This window comes from Poecilia mexicana, unplaced genomic scaffold, assembly GCF_051168715.1.
Source record: "Poecilia mexicana isolate PSO_F unplaced genomic scaffold, ASM5116871v1 scaffold_2, whole genome shotgun sequence".
In the NCBI taxonomy this organism is placed as follows: Eukaryota; Metazoa; Chordata; class Actinopteri; order Cyprinodontiformes; family Poeciliidae; genus Poecilia; species Poecilia mexicana.
In genome coordinates this window covers 22890449-22904343 of record NW_028263371.1, presented here as the reverse complement: position 1 = coordinate 22904343, position 13895 = coordinate 22890449, and the positions used below count along the sequence as shown (strand labels likewise).

The following is a 13895-nucleotide window of genomic DNA, read 5'->3' as shown; positions in this document are numbered from 1 at the left end:
CCAGCTTCTGTTTGACTATTTTCTCCCTGCACCTCACTGTTTTATTAACGTTGCAGCAGAGATGCTACTGGAGCAGTGGGTGACGTTCTTGTCTGTACCTTTTCATGCTTTCCTTGCTTTGCAATTAATTAATGGGATGAAAAGTCTGGTGGCCAGCTGTCAAATCAGAAAGACATGAACTGGAAAAGGAGCTGGAGGCCATGGATATCTGAGGTTCTGAGTTCTCATTCAAGCAGAATCGTTTTTACCTGCTAGCTGCTCCAAGCATGGTGTTTTACAGCTCTGCGTGTTTTAAGATCCAGGAATAAGGTCTGAGCTGGAGCTTTAAGCAAATATCTAGCCTTTTGTACTAACCAAAGCTTCTAGAAAGATCTATATTAGAGTCCAAAAATCTGTTTAATGACGAGTAGTTGCTGTCTGTTAGCTAAAAGTACTAACATACAGCAACTGCTGTCTGTTAGTACAGTAGTTAAAAGTACTTTTAAGGCGTACCCCAGGCATGAGTTCTTGGGTTACTATTTGTTTTGGTCAGTAAGTAGTGCTGTTGTCAGTGGTGAACACTTCTATAGAATAAGTTAGTCATGCTAACCTGAAACTGTTAATCATTATTTCTGCTAAACCAACACTATTTAGCAGAAGCTAATGCTAAGGTGGTAACTTAAATAGAAATTACCTGGTGTTGAAAGAACAAACCTTGATGGCTAATTAAAAATTAGTTATAAGTTTTATATTTTCCTTATTTATGTTGATTTTCTCAGTGTTTGTGTTGTATGTAGGAAATATAATTTCAGGGAAAAAGGAGGTGAAAAAGAAATGTTAATAGTTTAGGACAAAGTCATAAAAGCATGGATGTAAATGTTGAAGTAGAAAAAAACTGTAATGGGTGATAATCCAAACCTCAGTAATTCAAAGTAATCTAGGTAAATAAGTGTGTTCAGTGGAAAAGTAGCTATGTTGATGTAGAATTAGTGGAAGGTGGTCATGTTGTATTTAACTTATAGTGATGTTCTTGTCAGTTTGAAGGCTTTAACAATCTTTCTATAAAGTTTGTAGGATTTTAGATGTGAAGTTGTTAATCTCAGAATGAAGTATTTTAATCTGTTTCCTCGGACCAATCTTCGTGCTTTAGAAATTATTCTCTGTGAATCTGGAAACTGACTGTAGATTTTCTGTCCATTAAGTGTTGTGTTGTGTAGTTGCTCCTAAGAAAGAGACATAAATGTGTTTTCTTCCTCAGTGAGGTCTGGTCTGTTGTTACATTAGCAAAATTATGTAATCAGCTAATGTATTATTTATTTGATCCCAGTGTAATAAGGATTTGATACAATCCTTATTACATCCCCTTCATGTCCCAAGTTTTGATACTTTATTTGATGCTGTGTATGTCCACATGAAGTTGGACTCAAATGGCTAACTTGTCACAAGCATTGATATGTTTGTGTGATGCCAGTAGCACCAAGTTAACCAAACAGCACTAGTATTTAGTGGTTATATTGTTTTTGACTGGGTGTGTATTTAAAAGAGAAAACCCAAAGAAATCTGAGGTGAAGTCTCTGATTTATCATGTATTTCTTCTCAGGATTTCTGGAGAGGCCGAGCAGCAGTGACGTTCCTCCAAAGGGAGAAGCTGGAGACAAACATCCTGAACAAATCAAGGTGATTGATAAGTCACTCATTAAAAGTGAACACATGGGTTTTATCTAGCATATTAAGGCATTTGTAATAAACTACTCACATTAAAAGTAGTTGTAAATATTTTAGATAAGTTCAATATTATGCAGTTGCTGTGGTGTAGTGATTTCATCTGGCCACATGATGGCGCCAAATTACTCTTATGTCCATCTGACGTATAAACACAATTCACTGTAAACCTGATCATCTACTTGACTTTAAAATATCTACAATCAGCAAATGAGTGGACTGACTTTAATTTATCTAAATATGTGCCGAGATATCTTGAAATATTTTGATACAATCCTTATTACAAATAACGATTTCATTTGAAATTACGTTACCCTGATAATTTTATTAGAAAAAACATTCTCTACAATACTCATTTTGAAAAATAAAACTATTTAATGTTTTACTGTGATTATTGGTAGTGCCTGAAATACCACACTGAACAGTCAAACACTCACAATTCTGTAAAAGACTCATACTTTGCTGAAAATAAACAGAAATACTAAATGCTTACTGACGTTAATGAGAGATGATGCAATAGTCTTAACCAAACCCATTACTTTTATATTACCTGTGATTTCTTTTTTTTTACATAAACCAACACCTACATCTTTTGTTTATCTGACCAAATAATGCAGCTTGTCAGATTGGCAATGGCTCTAACTAACATAACAAACATCATCTAAAAGCACGAACCCACCACCACCCAGTGGAGTTTCACTGTAATGTGACAGGAGCAACTCTTTCTCCACTGGAGCACATCACAGTCTCCCATCCTGTTACTGGATCTGCATACAAAACATAGAACAAGGACATCGTCACATGTTCAGGGTCAAAATGTGTCAGAGATACTCAGATTCAGAAAACATAGGATATATTTTCATTTCTAACACATTGCAGAATGATCCCAAGTACATAGTGATTAAATAACTTTGTCTTACCTTCGGTTTTTTCACCAGGTGACTCATTTGATCAAGAGTGCTGACATTAGCACAACAAACCTAGTCTATGTACAACAGTAATTATTTTTAAATGACTCTAATATCTTTAAAAAATGTAATCCAACCTGGACTGAATTCATTCAAACACACTTCATGAGTCCTAAAACATTTTATGGTTAAAGTGTAATCTAAAATAACTTGTACATTTCAATACACATAATATGTTGGAAAATAGAAATAAAAAAAATATTAATTTCTGGAAACTATTGCATTGTCTTACAACTTCATAGTTCATCATGGCTCTACTAAGATATGATGATGATAGGTACTTTTCTCGAACCTATATAAAAAGACCACAGACAACGTATATGAATTTTATGACAAGCTTTTGCAAAAGGAGAACTCTCCATCAACAACTTCCTCAGCCGTTCACAGAGAATTCTGATCTGCTTCTGCGTGAGCCCGTTTTATTGTCAAAGCAGAACAGCCACAGGAACCAGTCAGGAAAACAACAGAGGTCGTAAAACTTCTAACCTAAACAAACCAGCCAGGTGTGATATCTGATCTACGGTCTGAGCCCAGTTCAGCTCTAGGTCAAACTAACACAAGAAGAATTTAAGGTCTGGGAAACACAGAGTTAACTGTCTCACATGGAGATGAAACAGACAGTCCTGACCTCCAGGTCAGTTCATACACACATAAGGAAAACAACACTTTAAACAGAAAATCACAATAATACTGATTAACATTAGACTGAATATGAACTAAAGTGATAACAAAATGATAATACCAAAAAATATCTAACAGATGACATTTGTCTTTTATATAATCAGATAAATGTCTGATTAACACCTCAATAAACACTGATATAACAAGAAATACAATCTCCCAAAAATCTGCAGTGCACTAATATCACATCAGGTATGTCATTTAAACTATGTCAACTTTTTTTTAACTATAAGCTGCTTTCTATTGTTAAAGAAAATTCAAAGACAAGAATAAACTGGGTTAAGCTGAGTCAGATAGATGTGATGGCCGCTAAATACAGTAAAACATTTCCAGTTCTACAACCAGACTGGTTTTCCTCACTAGTGTCCTGGTACTGGATGGTTCCTGAGAGATCTGGACTGAAACAGTTGTGACTTTGTGCAAAGATGAAAGATTAAAATGTACCATGGCAGGGAGTAGTTCTTGAAGTTTAATGAGAAATAAATTAGCAAAAACAAACTTATTAAAACATAGGGAACACAAGGAGTGAGAGCAGAAGAAAAACTAGGAATCCAGGGGAGAAACCAGCAAGGAGTGACTGAGAATAACTTCTACATATATTGGAGAGATTCATTATTGTACAAAGAACAGATGACTGAATAGAAACAGGATGCAAGAGAAGCAGGAAGATAGAGAGTACACAAACATGGGAACTGGAAAAACATAGAAATACACATAATGAAGAACAAATCATAAACTACATCATCTTTATTTATGTTCTACTTTAGTTCAGTTCTTAGCAATTCTCATACAAAGAGAGATTAACAAAACAATAACAATGAAAACAGATTCTATATAGTGTTAAGGAAGAAATTTCCTAAAAATAGGTTAACTTTGGAAAAAAGTTTGGCTCTCTCTTCCTCTGGATCCCAGGTCCTCTCGGCGGGCCACGTGTAGCCACAAGGAAACAACAATGCGTGTTGACATCACAGAATTACAGAGTTTAATCCAATATAAGACAAATGCATAAACTTAGAAGTAAGACAATGCACAAACTTACACCAGAAACTGCAGAACGGAGACATACATTCATTTACCTGACATAAAGAAGGAAAGAAAGAAGACAAAGACGTGCAAAGACATCTTTGGAGAATTGCAAGAGCAAATCTAATTTGTTACTTCTGTGTAGAAAGTTTTATCCTCTTGTATTTAATTTATTCAAATAAGGCGTACCTTTGCTCCTCCAACCAGGAGCTATCTCTGACCCTCTATCTGAAGCCTAAACCCCTGCTGTGTTTACGGCCTTTCACAGATGAGTGTGAAAAGCCAGAACTTCCACTGTATTGTTCTCCCACAGACAAAAGGCAGTTCAAACGATCCTAGCAAACCATCTGCTGTAACTACAAGTAAAATAAAGGTCAATAGGCCAGAATAAGTTACTGATTTAAAACCACAATTTAGGCCATTTGAATCAAGACATGTTAAGTTTTAAAACTAGCTTATTTTAAATTTATTTTCTCAACAATAGCAAACCCTACAACAACCCAGAAACAGAAACCAGAAGAACAGCTGCAACCCACTGCTGATCAGTTCAGTGTTGGCAGCCATTATGTCCCAAGGAGAAAAGTTTTTTTTTTGGCTCAGGTGGCCTTTCTTTAGCAGCTGTCAGACAGGAATGTGACTTATGACAGAGGCGGAAGAAGTTAAGCCATGAGAGTGACGTTGGGGACTAAAACCTCCATGTATGGGTCACACTTTACCCAGTGAACACAGAGCATTGGATTACACCAGAGAAAGGGACTTCCTGTTGGTCACATGACCAGCTGCTTCACCAGACTTCAAACTTCCTGTTGTTCTTAAAAGGAGTTTTGTTGATAATGTTGTTGTTGTTCAGTCTAGAAACAAAACAAAGCAGAGAACAGATGTGACTCTTTCGAAAATTACATGGATTCAGATGCTCAGAGATCAATCAGGGGAAGACAAACGCTTCCACTGATTGAGCTCTGATGAATGTTTGCTCACCTCACAGAACCAGGGGAGGGGCTGATGGAGACCAGGTGGAGTAACCAAGCAGTGGAGGCATCAGTGATCTGATTGTGACTCAGACTGGAACACAAAAACAACACAGAACATTATGTTGGGTTTTACTGGAACCGTGTTCATAATGACTTAATTCAGAACCACAGAAGAGATCAGCAGATTCCAGATGTGCTGCTGGACAGAGAAATGTGTCCTTTAGTACAAAATGCAGGTCTTATACTGTCAGTTGGTTTTGTAGCATCTTCCTGCTGAAAGGCTTAAGACTGACCCATTCCCAGCTCTCTGGCAGAGGAATATCCAAAAACAATCAGTTTGAGATATGATCTCCCTACCTTGCTGCCCTCCTCACTGTAGGCAGTGTCTGAACCCATGGATAGTGGGTTCAGAAAAGCTGATCTATGGCTGAAAAAAACACTTGTGTTGACTCATATTTATATCCCTCATTATTAAACGGTGGGTGTCCCATTTAGCTGCTTTTGACTTTGATGTCTAGTGCCGGGGAGGAGAAAGCAATGCGAACGTCAATGCCCTCTCCCATACGTCCAATCAGGAAATTACAGAGACTCTGCAATCATGCCGTCCAAAAAGCCCAAACAGGGTGCAGGTCAGTCCATACAAGGTCCAGACAACTCCTCAAACCAGAACACAGCGGCCTCAGCCAATCTAGACTCAGAATAAGGATCTAATAAGCCATACGGAGACGTGGGTACGGAGTCACTTCCCGCTATGACGAAGCAAGAGGTCCGTGCACGAGGGAGCTATGAAGGCTCTTCACATTGACTCCGAACACTTGGGTTTTGAGAGAACAGTTCAGTTATCGGGCATCGATATTGCTTTTTCTTCTCCGGTACTGGATATCAAAGTCCAAAGCAGCCAAACGGGACACCCACCATTGATTGCCCTGTGGCATCCAACTTTGCAGAGCTCATGATGTACTTGAGGGGGTTATTGTCTGTCTGGACAGACAACTTGCGCCCATAGAGATGGTCGTAGAATTTGTTTGTTACCGCCCACTTTCAGGGCAAGGAACTCTAGCTTGTGGGCGGGATACCTTGCCTCTGCTGGACTCAACCCTCAGCTGGCGAAGGCTATGACTCTCTATGCCATCTTGAACCTGGACCAAGACAGGTCCTTCCCCCGATGCATTTGTCTGAAGAACAAACGGTAGGTTGTATTCTGGGTAACCCAACACTGGCGCAGTTGTAAGTCTGTGCTTTAAGGCCAGGGATGCCTCCATACATTCCTCTGTCCATAAGAATGGTGGTTCAGATACCAGGCCTATTTTTCCTCTTCTGTTCATATTTCTCGGGTCACCACCTGTGAGCTGGCATAAGGGAACTGCCAGGACAGAGTGCCCACTGACATACCGCCTGTAGTAGCCAGCAAACCCCAGAAATTGCAACACCTCCCTGTCGTTTGTTGGCCTGGTCCAGTCTTTGACTCTACGAATCTTCTCTGGGTCAGTCTGGATTCAATCAGCAGATACCAGCTGGCCTAGGAACTGCACTTCTTTTCTCATCAGCTGGCACTTAGTTTAAGTTTTAAAACCTGCTCCAAAGCCGATGAAACACCAACAACAGCCTGTTTAGATGCTCATCAAAGATTTTAGAAAAGATAAGGTCATCCAGATACATCAGAAGGTGGGTGAAGTTCAGGTCTCCTAAACATGAGCCTCTGGAAGGTTGACGGAGCATTCTGCAACCAAAAAAGGCATTTTGTTGACCTCAAACAGACCCATTGGTGAACTGAATGCTGTTTTGTGCTTGTCCTGCTCTGCCACCTCCACTTGTACTTTGTGATTTTTTTATGCTTGTCGCTATTGTTTCTCTATTTGATTGTTTTTCACTTTCTGCAGGTGTAAAACCAGAGTTCTAAGATATTGCCTTGTATTCTCTCTATCCTTCTTTCTCTCCCCTACGCTTATCTAACCTTTTACCGCTGCCCTCCTTCCCCTTTCTCTTCCTTTACAGAGTTCATTAAATTTTAAATATACCCCTATCAAGTTGAACATCATAGCCAAATCCATAATGCTCCACTTGTGAAAGTAAATCTGTTGGGCCTCACCTTGATACTTAGAGAATGCTGAGTACCAAACCCCCCAGGAAAAAAAGAAAATAAGGTGGGATGTCTCTGTCTGACAGAAGGGACAGTCTGGGTCACTTACTCCAGGATGTGGACTTTGTGCAGATGTGTGATGAGTTGGAGCAGCAGCTGGTCTGTCAGCTGGCAGTGACTGAGGTCCAGCTCTGTCAAACCTTCAGAGTAGTCCAGCATCAGAACCAGAGCTCCACAGAGCCTCTGATCCAGTGGGCAGTGACTCAGGTCCAGTTCTCCTCCCAGGGCTCTGCACAGGGACATTGTCCGTCTCACTGTGTCCCTCTGATTGTTCACAGCAAGCAGAGACAGAAGCTGGACCAGGACCGTCTTACTGACTCTAAACAGGAAAAACAGACCAAAGAACATCAACATGAAGGTCAACAAACTTCTCCCTGCTTCAGGGTCCATCTTACTCACCTGAGACGGACTCTGTCCAGGACAGGAAACAGCAGGTCCAGCCCGCTGTCCTCCACCTCACAGTCTCTCAGGTCCAGCTGTGTGTCTCTGCTGCTGTGTCTCAGGACGGTGGAGACGGCCCTGCAGTCAGCAGCCGTCAGGGTCAGAGGCTCAGTCTGATCCTCCTCTGGTAGCTGCACACAGGAGGAGCAGGACAGATCCAACCTGTGCTGCAGAGTCCACAGTAAGTCTGATGCTGCCCCCTGCTGGCTGTCAGAGGAAGTGCAGCAGTGGATGAACCTCAGCAGGAGATTCCTGTCCACACTGGTGGGAACAGAGAAGAAAGAAAACCAACCAGTTAATGAACTGGAGGGAATGGTTCATCATGGGAAGGAGTCCTGAGGAGCAGGTTCTGATATCTGACCTGAGATCAGAAACTGTGTGCAGCAAAGAGTGGATGGACTGTATTCCCTCTGCTGGGATGGAGCTCCACAGCAGCTTCAGTTTAACTCCATCACTGTGTCTGAGGATGAACAGCAGAGCATCACAGTCCTCTGAGTCCAGCTCTGTGCAGTTCAGGTTGATCACATGACCCAGTGACCTCAGCAACCCGGGTATCAGGTGACTGTGGTGAGTCCTGAAGATCTCCCTGATGGACGTCCTAACAAAGCTGGGACTGGGCCTGAAAGCAGACAGAGGATTCACCACAACACTTTGTTACTGCCAGGAACCAGAAGCTGCTGATGGAAGATCAGACCAACTATTTATTAGAAGATAAAAACCTCCACCTTTGAATCTCCATCCTGTGCAGAAAGGGCAGCAGCTGAGCAGCTCTCTCCTCTAAGAATCGGTTCTTCTCCAGGTTCACAGTGATGGTCTGAGCTGTCGGCTGCTGCAGCAGGTAGTGAAGAAGCTCCCAGCTCAACCTGCAGCAGCTCAGGTCTCCACCAACTTTATTCAAGAGGGACAATGTCCTGTCTTGGTCTTGGACCTCATGGAGGAGAACCAGAAGCTGCTGGAGTCTCTCTTCACTCAGTCTGCAGAGATCACAGATTAAACTCTCACTGTGTTTCTGATCTGTTTACTTTCTGACAGAGATGATGAAGATGTTTACCTGAGTGTGAGAGGAGCATCATGAAGCAGCAGACTGAAGAGACTCTGAGCAGGGAGTCCAGACTCAGTCAGGTCCAACCGTCCCACTGTCCAGAACCTCAGCAGAGACGCCAAACTGCTGCCGACCTTCAACAAGACTCTCTGTGGCTGAGCTTTGGTGGACACCACAGAAAGCTCTTCTAGGACCACCAGACAGGCCACTCTGCCTCTTCTCACCCACTGAGACAGGAACAAGACCAGACTGTTGGAGAGTCTGGATCAGAGAGAAGAACAGAGATGAAGGACATCAAGAACTGACGGTTCAGCAGCAGATAAGTGGTGAGAAAGAGACGTTGTTCTTCAGGTTCCTGCCTCAGACTGTGGAGCTGTGTTGTAGATCTGAAGAGGACAGCAGCTCCTCTGACGGACATCCGACTGTCTGTGAGGATCAGATCCACTTTAGATCCACACAGGGGGAGAACTTTTCCCACAGAGCTGCAGATTTTATCATTCAACTCTCCTGTTAGAAAAAGTTTGAAGTTCAGAAGCTGCAGGAGAGACACCATCTGCTGGATCTCCTCTCTGGATCTCATTGATAGAGACGAACAAACACTCTGGAAAAACCCTGGAGGACAGCTGAAACACAGAGAGAGAAGAGAGTGAAAAACAGTAACGTGTCACATAAAGGGAGTTAAAATCTCAATGATAGAATCTCACTGTACCTGAGCTGTGAGATAAAAGGCAGAAACTGCAGGAAACTCCTCACTTCACTCTCTCCATGTGAGCAGTCTGTCAGCTTCACTCGTTTCTTCTGTGGTTGGAGTTTCATCACTTCCAGGAGGATGGAGGTCTTTCTCTCTGAGAGCTTTATGGTCCAGACTTCAGGAGCTGACTGTAAAACTGACTGTAATGATGGAAGGAGACTCAGACCTGATTGAGTCTCTCTGTCCTTCATCTGGGAGTACAGATCCAGCAGGAAGTCACTCTGATATATGACATGATCATCATCCATGTATTTATCCCACAAGGGAAATGTTTCATATCTACAGACTGATGCTAACATCTCCAGCATCTTCTCTCCTGTCTGCTGTTCTCTCTCTGCTGCTGCACAGAACAGATTCACTAAAAACCTGGTTTGTTCATGAAGATCTGACCTCTGAAGATCAAACCTGGAACAACAAGAAGGAAACATTTAGTGATGTTTTGATCTGAGCTGCATAAATACAACCACACACTACTGATGGACTCCATCTTGTCTGTCCTCTATGTGATGAAATTACATGTTCAACATGTTTGATCAGATCAGCTGTTACTGACTCTCAACACAAACTCTGATCCTGTCCTTCAGATCTCTCAGTTATTATCATTTCTGGGATTTTAGGATTTGAGTTTTTAGACTAAAACATCAAAACTGAAACCAAACATGAGAGAAACGACCAAAACTTCAGTTCATCTGATGAACAACAGGAGCTAAAGCTTCACCTTGATCCTCATTTAACACATAAATCTCAGTTCTGCTGCTCAGCATCTGCAGCTGGAGACACAAAGTGATGAAGACTCCTTGGTCTCTGTCATCCTAATGTGTTGTTCTCTATGGAGCTGCTAGGATCTTCATCATGCTCAGTAAAGTTCACTGCAGTCACAAGTTCAAATGCAGCTCAATGTAACATTGTCTGTTTCCTCATGTTGTGTTTAAAAGCTGTTCAGTGAAACTGAAAGAGATTCTTCTTTGAGTTTTTAGCTGCAGAGAAATTCAACCAACCAGCATCAGCTTCAGCTGCAGCTTTTTCTCTGTGAGGATGAGGAGCTGCTAACATGCTGTGTTGTTGTCACTGAGCTGCAGAGATCTGATTATTCTCATCACCTCATTATTCTCTCACTGAAGACTGTCACATGTTTAAAACTGCTGCAGCTCAATGTTTCTCAGTAAAACATGGCTGTTCTCCCTCATTGTTCTCTGGGAGCCATTTGTTCAACCAGAGACCTTCATTCAGACCAGTCAGACCAGTAATGGTCCATGTTGCTGTTCTGAGGACTGGAAACATGAGGGAGGAGTTAGACAGGATGGACTGGAGGAGGAACCTGAAAACACTCAACCTTCATCCTACTGGAGTCAGTTCTGCTGAAGCAGGAAGAAAATTACAAACCTGAAGCTGAACTAACAACATCTAGAAACTAATAACATTAGTTCACATCCTGGTAGTTTACTGGAAAATAAAACTTCAGTACATTGAACTGAACTCATGGCCAGAAATATAAAACTCAAAGATAATCAGTAAATAAAACTATAAAACAAATATATTGATGTCAACACAGCAGATTTTCCTCTGAATTATGGAGATTTAAACAATGTATGAAAATATGAAGAACATTAATTATATCAGACAATGAAGAAACATAATTGAATCATTTTAATGTTTATACAATTTAAAAAATATATATCTAAAAGTTTAAAACATTTATTCTCAATGGTTATTTTTAAGTCAGTAATATAAAAAAACAATGACTGTACCTGAGCTGTGAGATAAAAGGCAGACACTGCAGGAAACTCCTCACTTCTCTCTCTTCCTGTGAGCAGTCTGTCAGCTTCACTGGTTTCTTCTCTGGTTGGAGTTTCATCACTTCCAGGAGGATGGAGGTCTTTCTCTCTGAGAGCTTTATGGTCCAGACTTTAGGAGCTGACTGTAAAACTGACTGTAATGATGGAAGGAGACTCAGACCTGTTTGAGTCTCTCTGTCCTTCATCTGGGAGTACAGATCCAGCAGGAAGTCTCTCTGATATATGACATGATCATCATCCATGTATTCATCGCACAAGGGAAATGTTGCATATCTACAGACTGATGCTAACATCTCCAGCATCTTCTCTCCTGTCTGCTGTTCTCTCTCTGCTGCTGCACAGAACAGATTCACTAAGAACCTGGTTTGTTCATGAACATCTGACCTCCAAGTTTCAAACCTGGAACAGCAAGAAGGAAACATTTAGTGATGATTTGATCTGAGCTGCATAAATACAACCACACACTACTGATGGACTCCATCTTGTCTGTCCTCTATGTGATGAAATTACATGTTCAACATGTTTGATCAGATCAGCTGTTACTGACTCTCAACACAAACTCTGATCCTGTCCTTCAGATCTCTGAGTTATTATCATTTCTGGGATTTTAGGATTTGAGTTTTTAGACTAAAACATCAAAACTGAAACCAAACATGAGAGAAACGACCAAAACTTCAGTTCATCTGATGAACAACAGGAGCTAAAGCTTCACCTTGATCCTCATTTAACACATAAATCTCAGTTCTGCTGCTCAGCATCTGCAGCTGGAGACACAAAGTGATGAAGACTCCTTGGTCTCTGTCATCCTAATGTGTTGTTCTCTATGGAGCTGCTAGGATCTTCATCATGCTCAGTAAAGTTCACTGCAGTCACAAGTTCAAATGCAGCTCAATGTAACATTGTCTGTTTCCTCATGTTGTGTTTAAAAGCTGTTCAGTGAAACTGAAAGAGATTCTTCTTTGAGTTTTTAGCTGCAGAGAAATTCAACCAACCAGCATCAGCTTCAGCTGCAGCTTTTTCTCTGTGAGGATGAGGAGCTGCTAACATGCTGTGTTGTTGTCACTGAGCTGCAGAGATCTGATTATTCTCATCATCTCATTATTCTCTCACTGAAGACTGTCACATGTTTAAAACTGCTGCAGCTCAATGTTTCTCACTAAAACATGGATGTTCTCCCTCATTGTTCTCTGGGAGCCATTTGTTCAACCAGAGACCTTCATTCAGACCAGTTAGACCAGTCAGACCAGTAATGGTCCATGTTGCTGTTCTGAGGACTGGAAACATGAGGGAGGAGTTAGACAGGATGGACTGGAGGAGGAACCTGAAAACACTCAACCTTCATCCTACTGGAGTCAGTTCTGCTGAAGCAGGAAGAAAATTACAAACCTGAAGCTGAACTAACAACATCTAGAAACTAATAACATTAGTTCACATCCTGGTAGTTTACTGGAAGATAAAACTTCAGTACATTGACCTGAACTCATGGCCAGAAATATAAAACTCAAAGATAATCAGTAAATAAAACTATAAAACAAATATATTGATGTCAACAGAGCAGATTTTCCTCTGAACTATGAAGGAGATTTAAACAATGTATGAAAATATGAAGAACATTAATTATATCAGACAATGAAGAAACATAATTGAATCATTTTAATGTTTATACAATTTAAAAAATATATATCTAAAAGTTTAAAACATTTATTCTCAATGGTTATTTTTAAGTCAGTAATATAAAAAAACAATGACTGTACCTGAGCTGTGAGATAAAAGGCAGACACTGCAGGAAACTCCTCACTTCTCTCTCTTCCTGTGAGCAGTCTGTCAGCTTCACTCGTTTCTTCTCTGGTTGGAGTTTCATCACTTCCAGGAGGATGGAGGTCTTTCTCTCTGAGAGCTTTATGGTCCAGACTTTAGGAGCTGCTGACTGTAAAACTGACTGTAATGATGGAAGGAGACTCAGACCTGATTTAGTCTCTCTGTCCTTCATCTGGGAGTACAGATCCAACAGGAAGTCTCTCTGAGATTTATCATTATAACCTAAAAATGTTTCATATCTACAGATTGATGCTAACATCTCCAGCATCTTCTCTCCTGTCTGCTGTTCTCTCTCTGCTGCTGCACAGAACAGATTCACTAAGAACCTGGTTTGTTCATGAAGATCTGAGCTCCAAGGTTCAATCCTGGAACAACAAGAAGGAAACATTTAGTGATGATTTGATCTGAGCTGCATAAATACAACCACACACTACTGATGGACTCCATCTTGTCTGTCCTCCATGTGATGAAATTACATGTTCAACATGTTTGATCAGATCAGCTGTTACTGACTCTCAACACAAACTCTGATCCTCTGCTTCAGATCTCTGAGTTATTATCAT

At 41.0% G+C, this 13895-nt stretch overlaps 1 protein-coding gene across 3 annotated transcripts in view; it reads right to left on the bottom strand.

Moving 5' to 3' along the window:
- Nucleotides 1-2990: 2990 nt before the first annotated feature.
- The window catches only part of LOC106915710 (uncharacterized), a 43689-nt gene continuing 32784 nt past the window's right edge, over nucleotides 2991-13895 (bottom strand). The window contains exons 11-21 of one of the 3 annotated variants that reach the window (XM_088012797.1): nucleotides 13269-13697; nucleotides 11467-11913; nucleotides 9677-10123; nucleotides 9327-9590; nucleotides 8977-9228; nucleotides 8645-8899; nucleotides 8287-8544; nucleotides 7884-8186; nucleotides 7534-7803; nucleotides 5352-5435; nucleotides 2991-5224 (exon numbers count right to left, since the gene is read on the bottom strand). In XM_088012797.1, the coding sequence (XP_087868923.1) occupies nucleotides 5158-5224; nucleotides 5352-5435; nucleotides 7534-7803; nucleotides 7884-8186; nucleotides 8287-8544; nucleotides 8645-8899; nucleotides 8977-9228; nucleotides 9327-9590; nucleotides 9677-10123; nucleotides 11467-11913; nucleotides 13269-13697 (3076 nt within the window). In that variant the 3' untranslated portion in view covers nucleotides 2991-5157. The remainder of the gene's footprint in view (nucleotides 5225-5351; nucleotides 5436-7533; nucleotides 7804-7883; nucleotides 8187-8286; nucleotides 8545-8644; nucleotides 8900-8976; nucleotides 9229-9326; nucleotides 9591-9676; nucleotides 10124-11466; nucleotides 11914-13268; nucleotides 13698-13895) is intronic. The other 2 variants (XM_088012802.1, XM_088012808.1) reach the window with 2 other exon arrangements.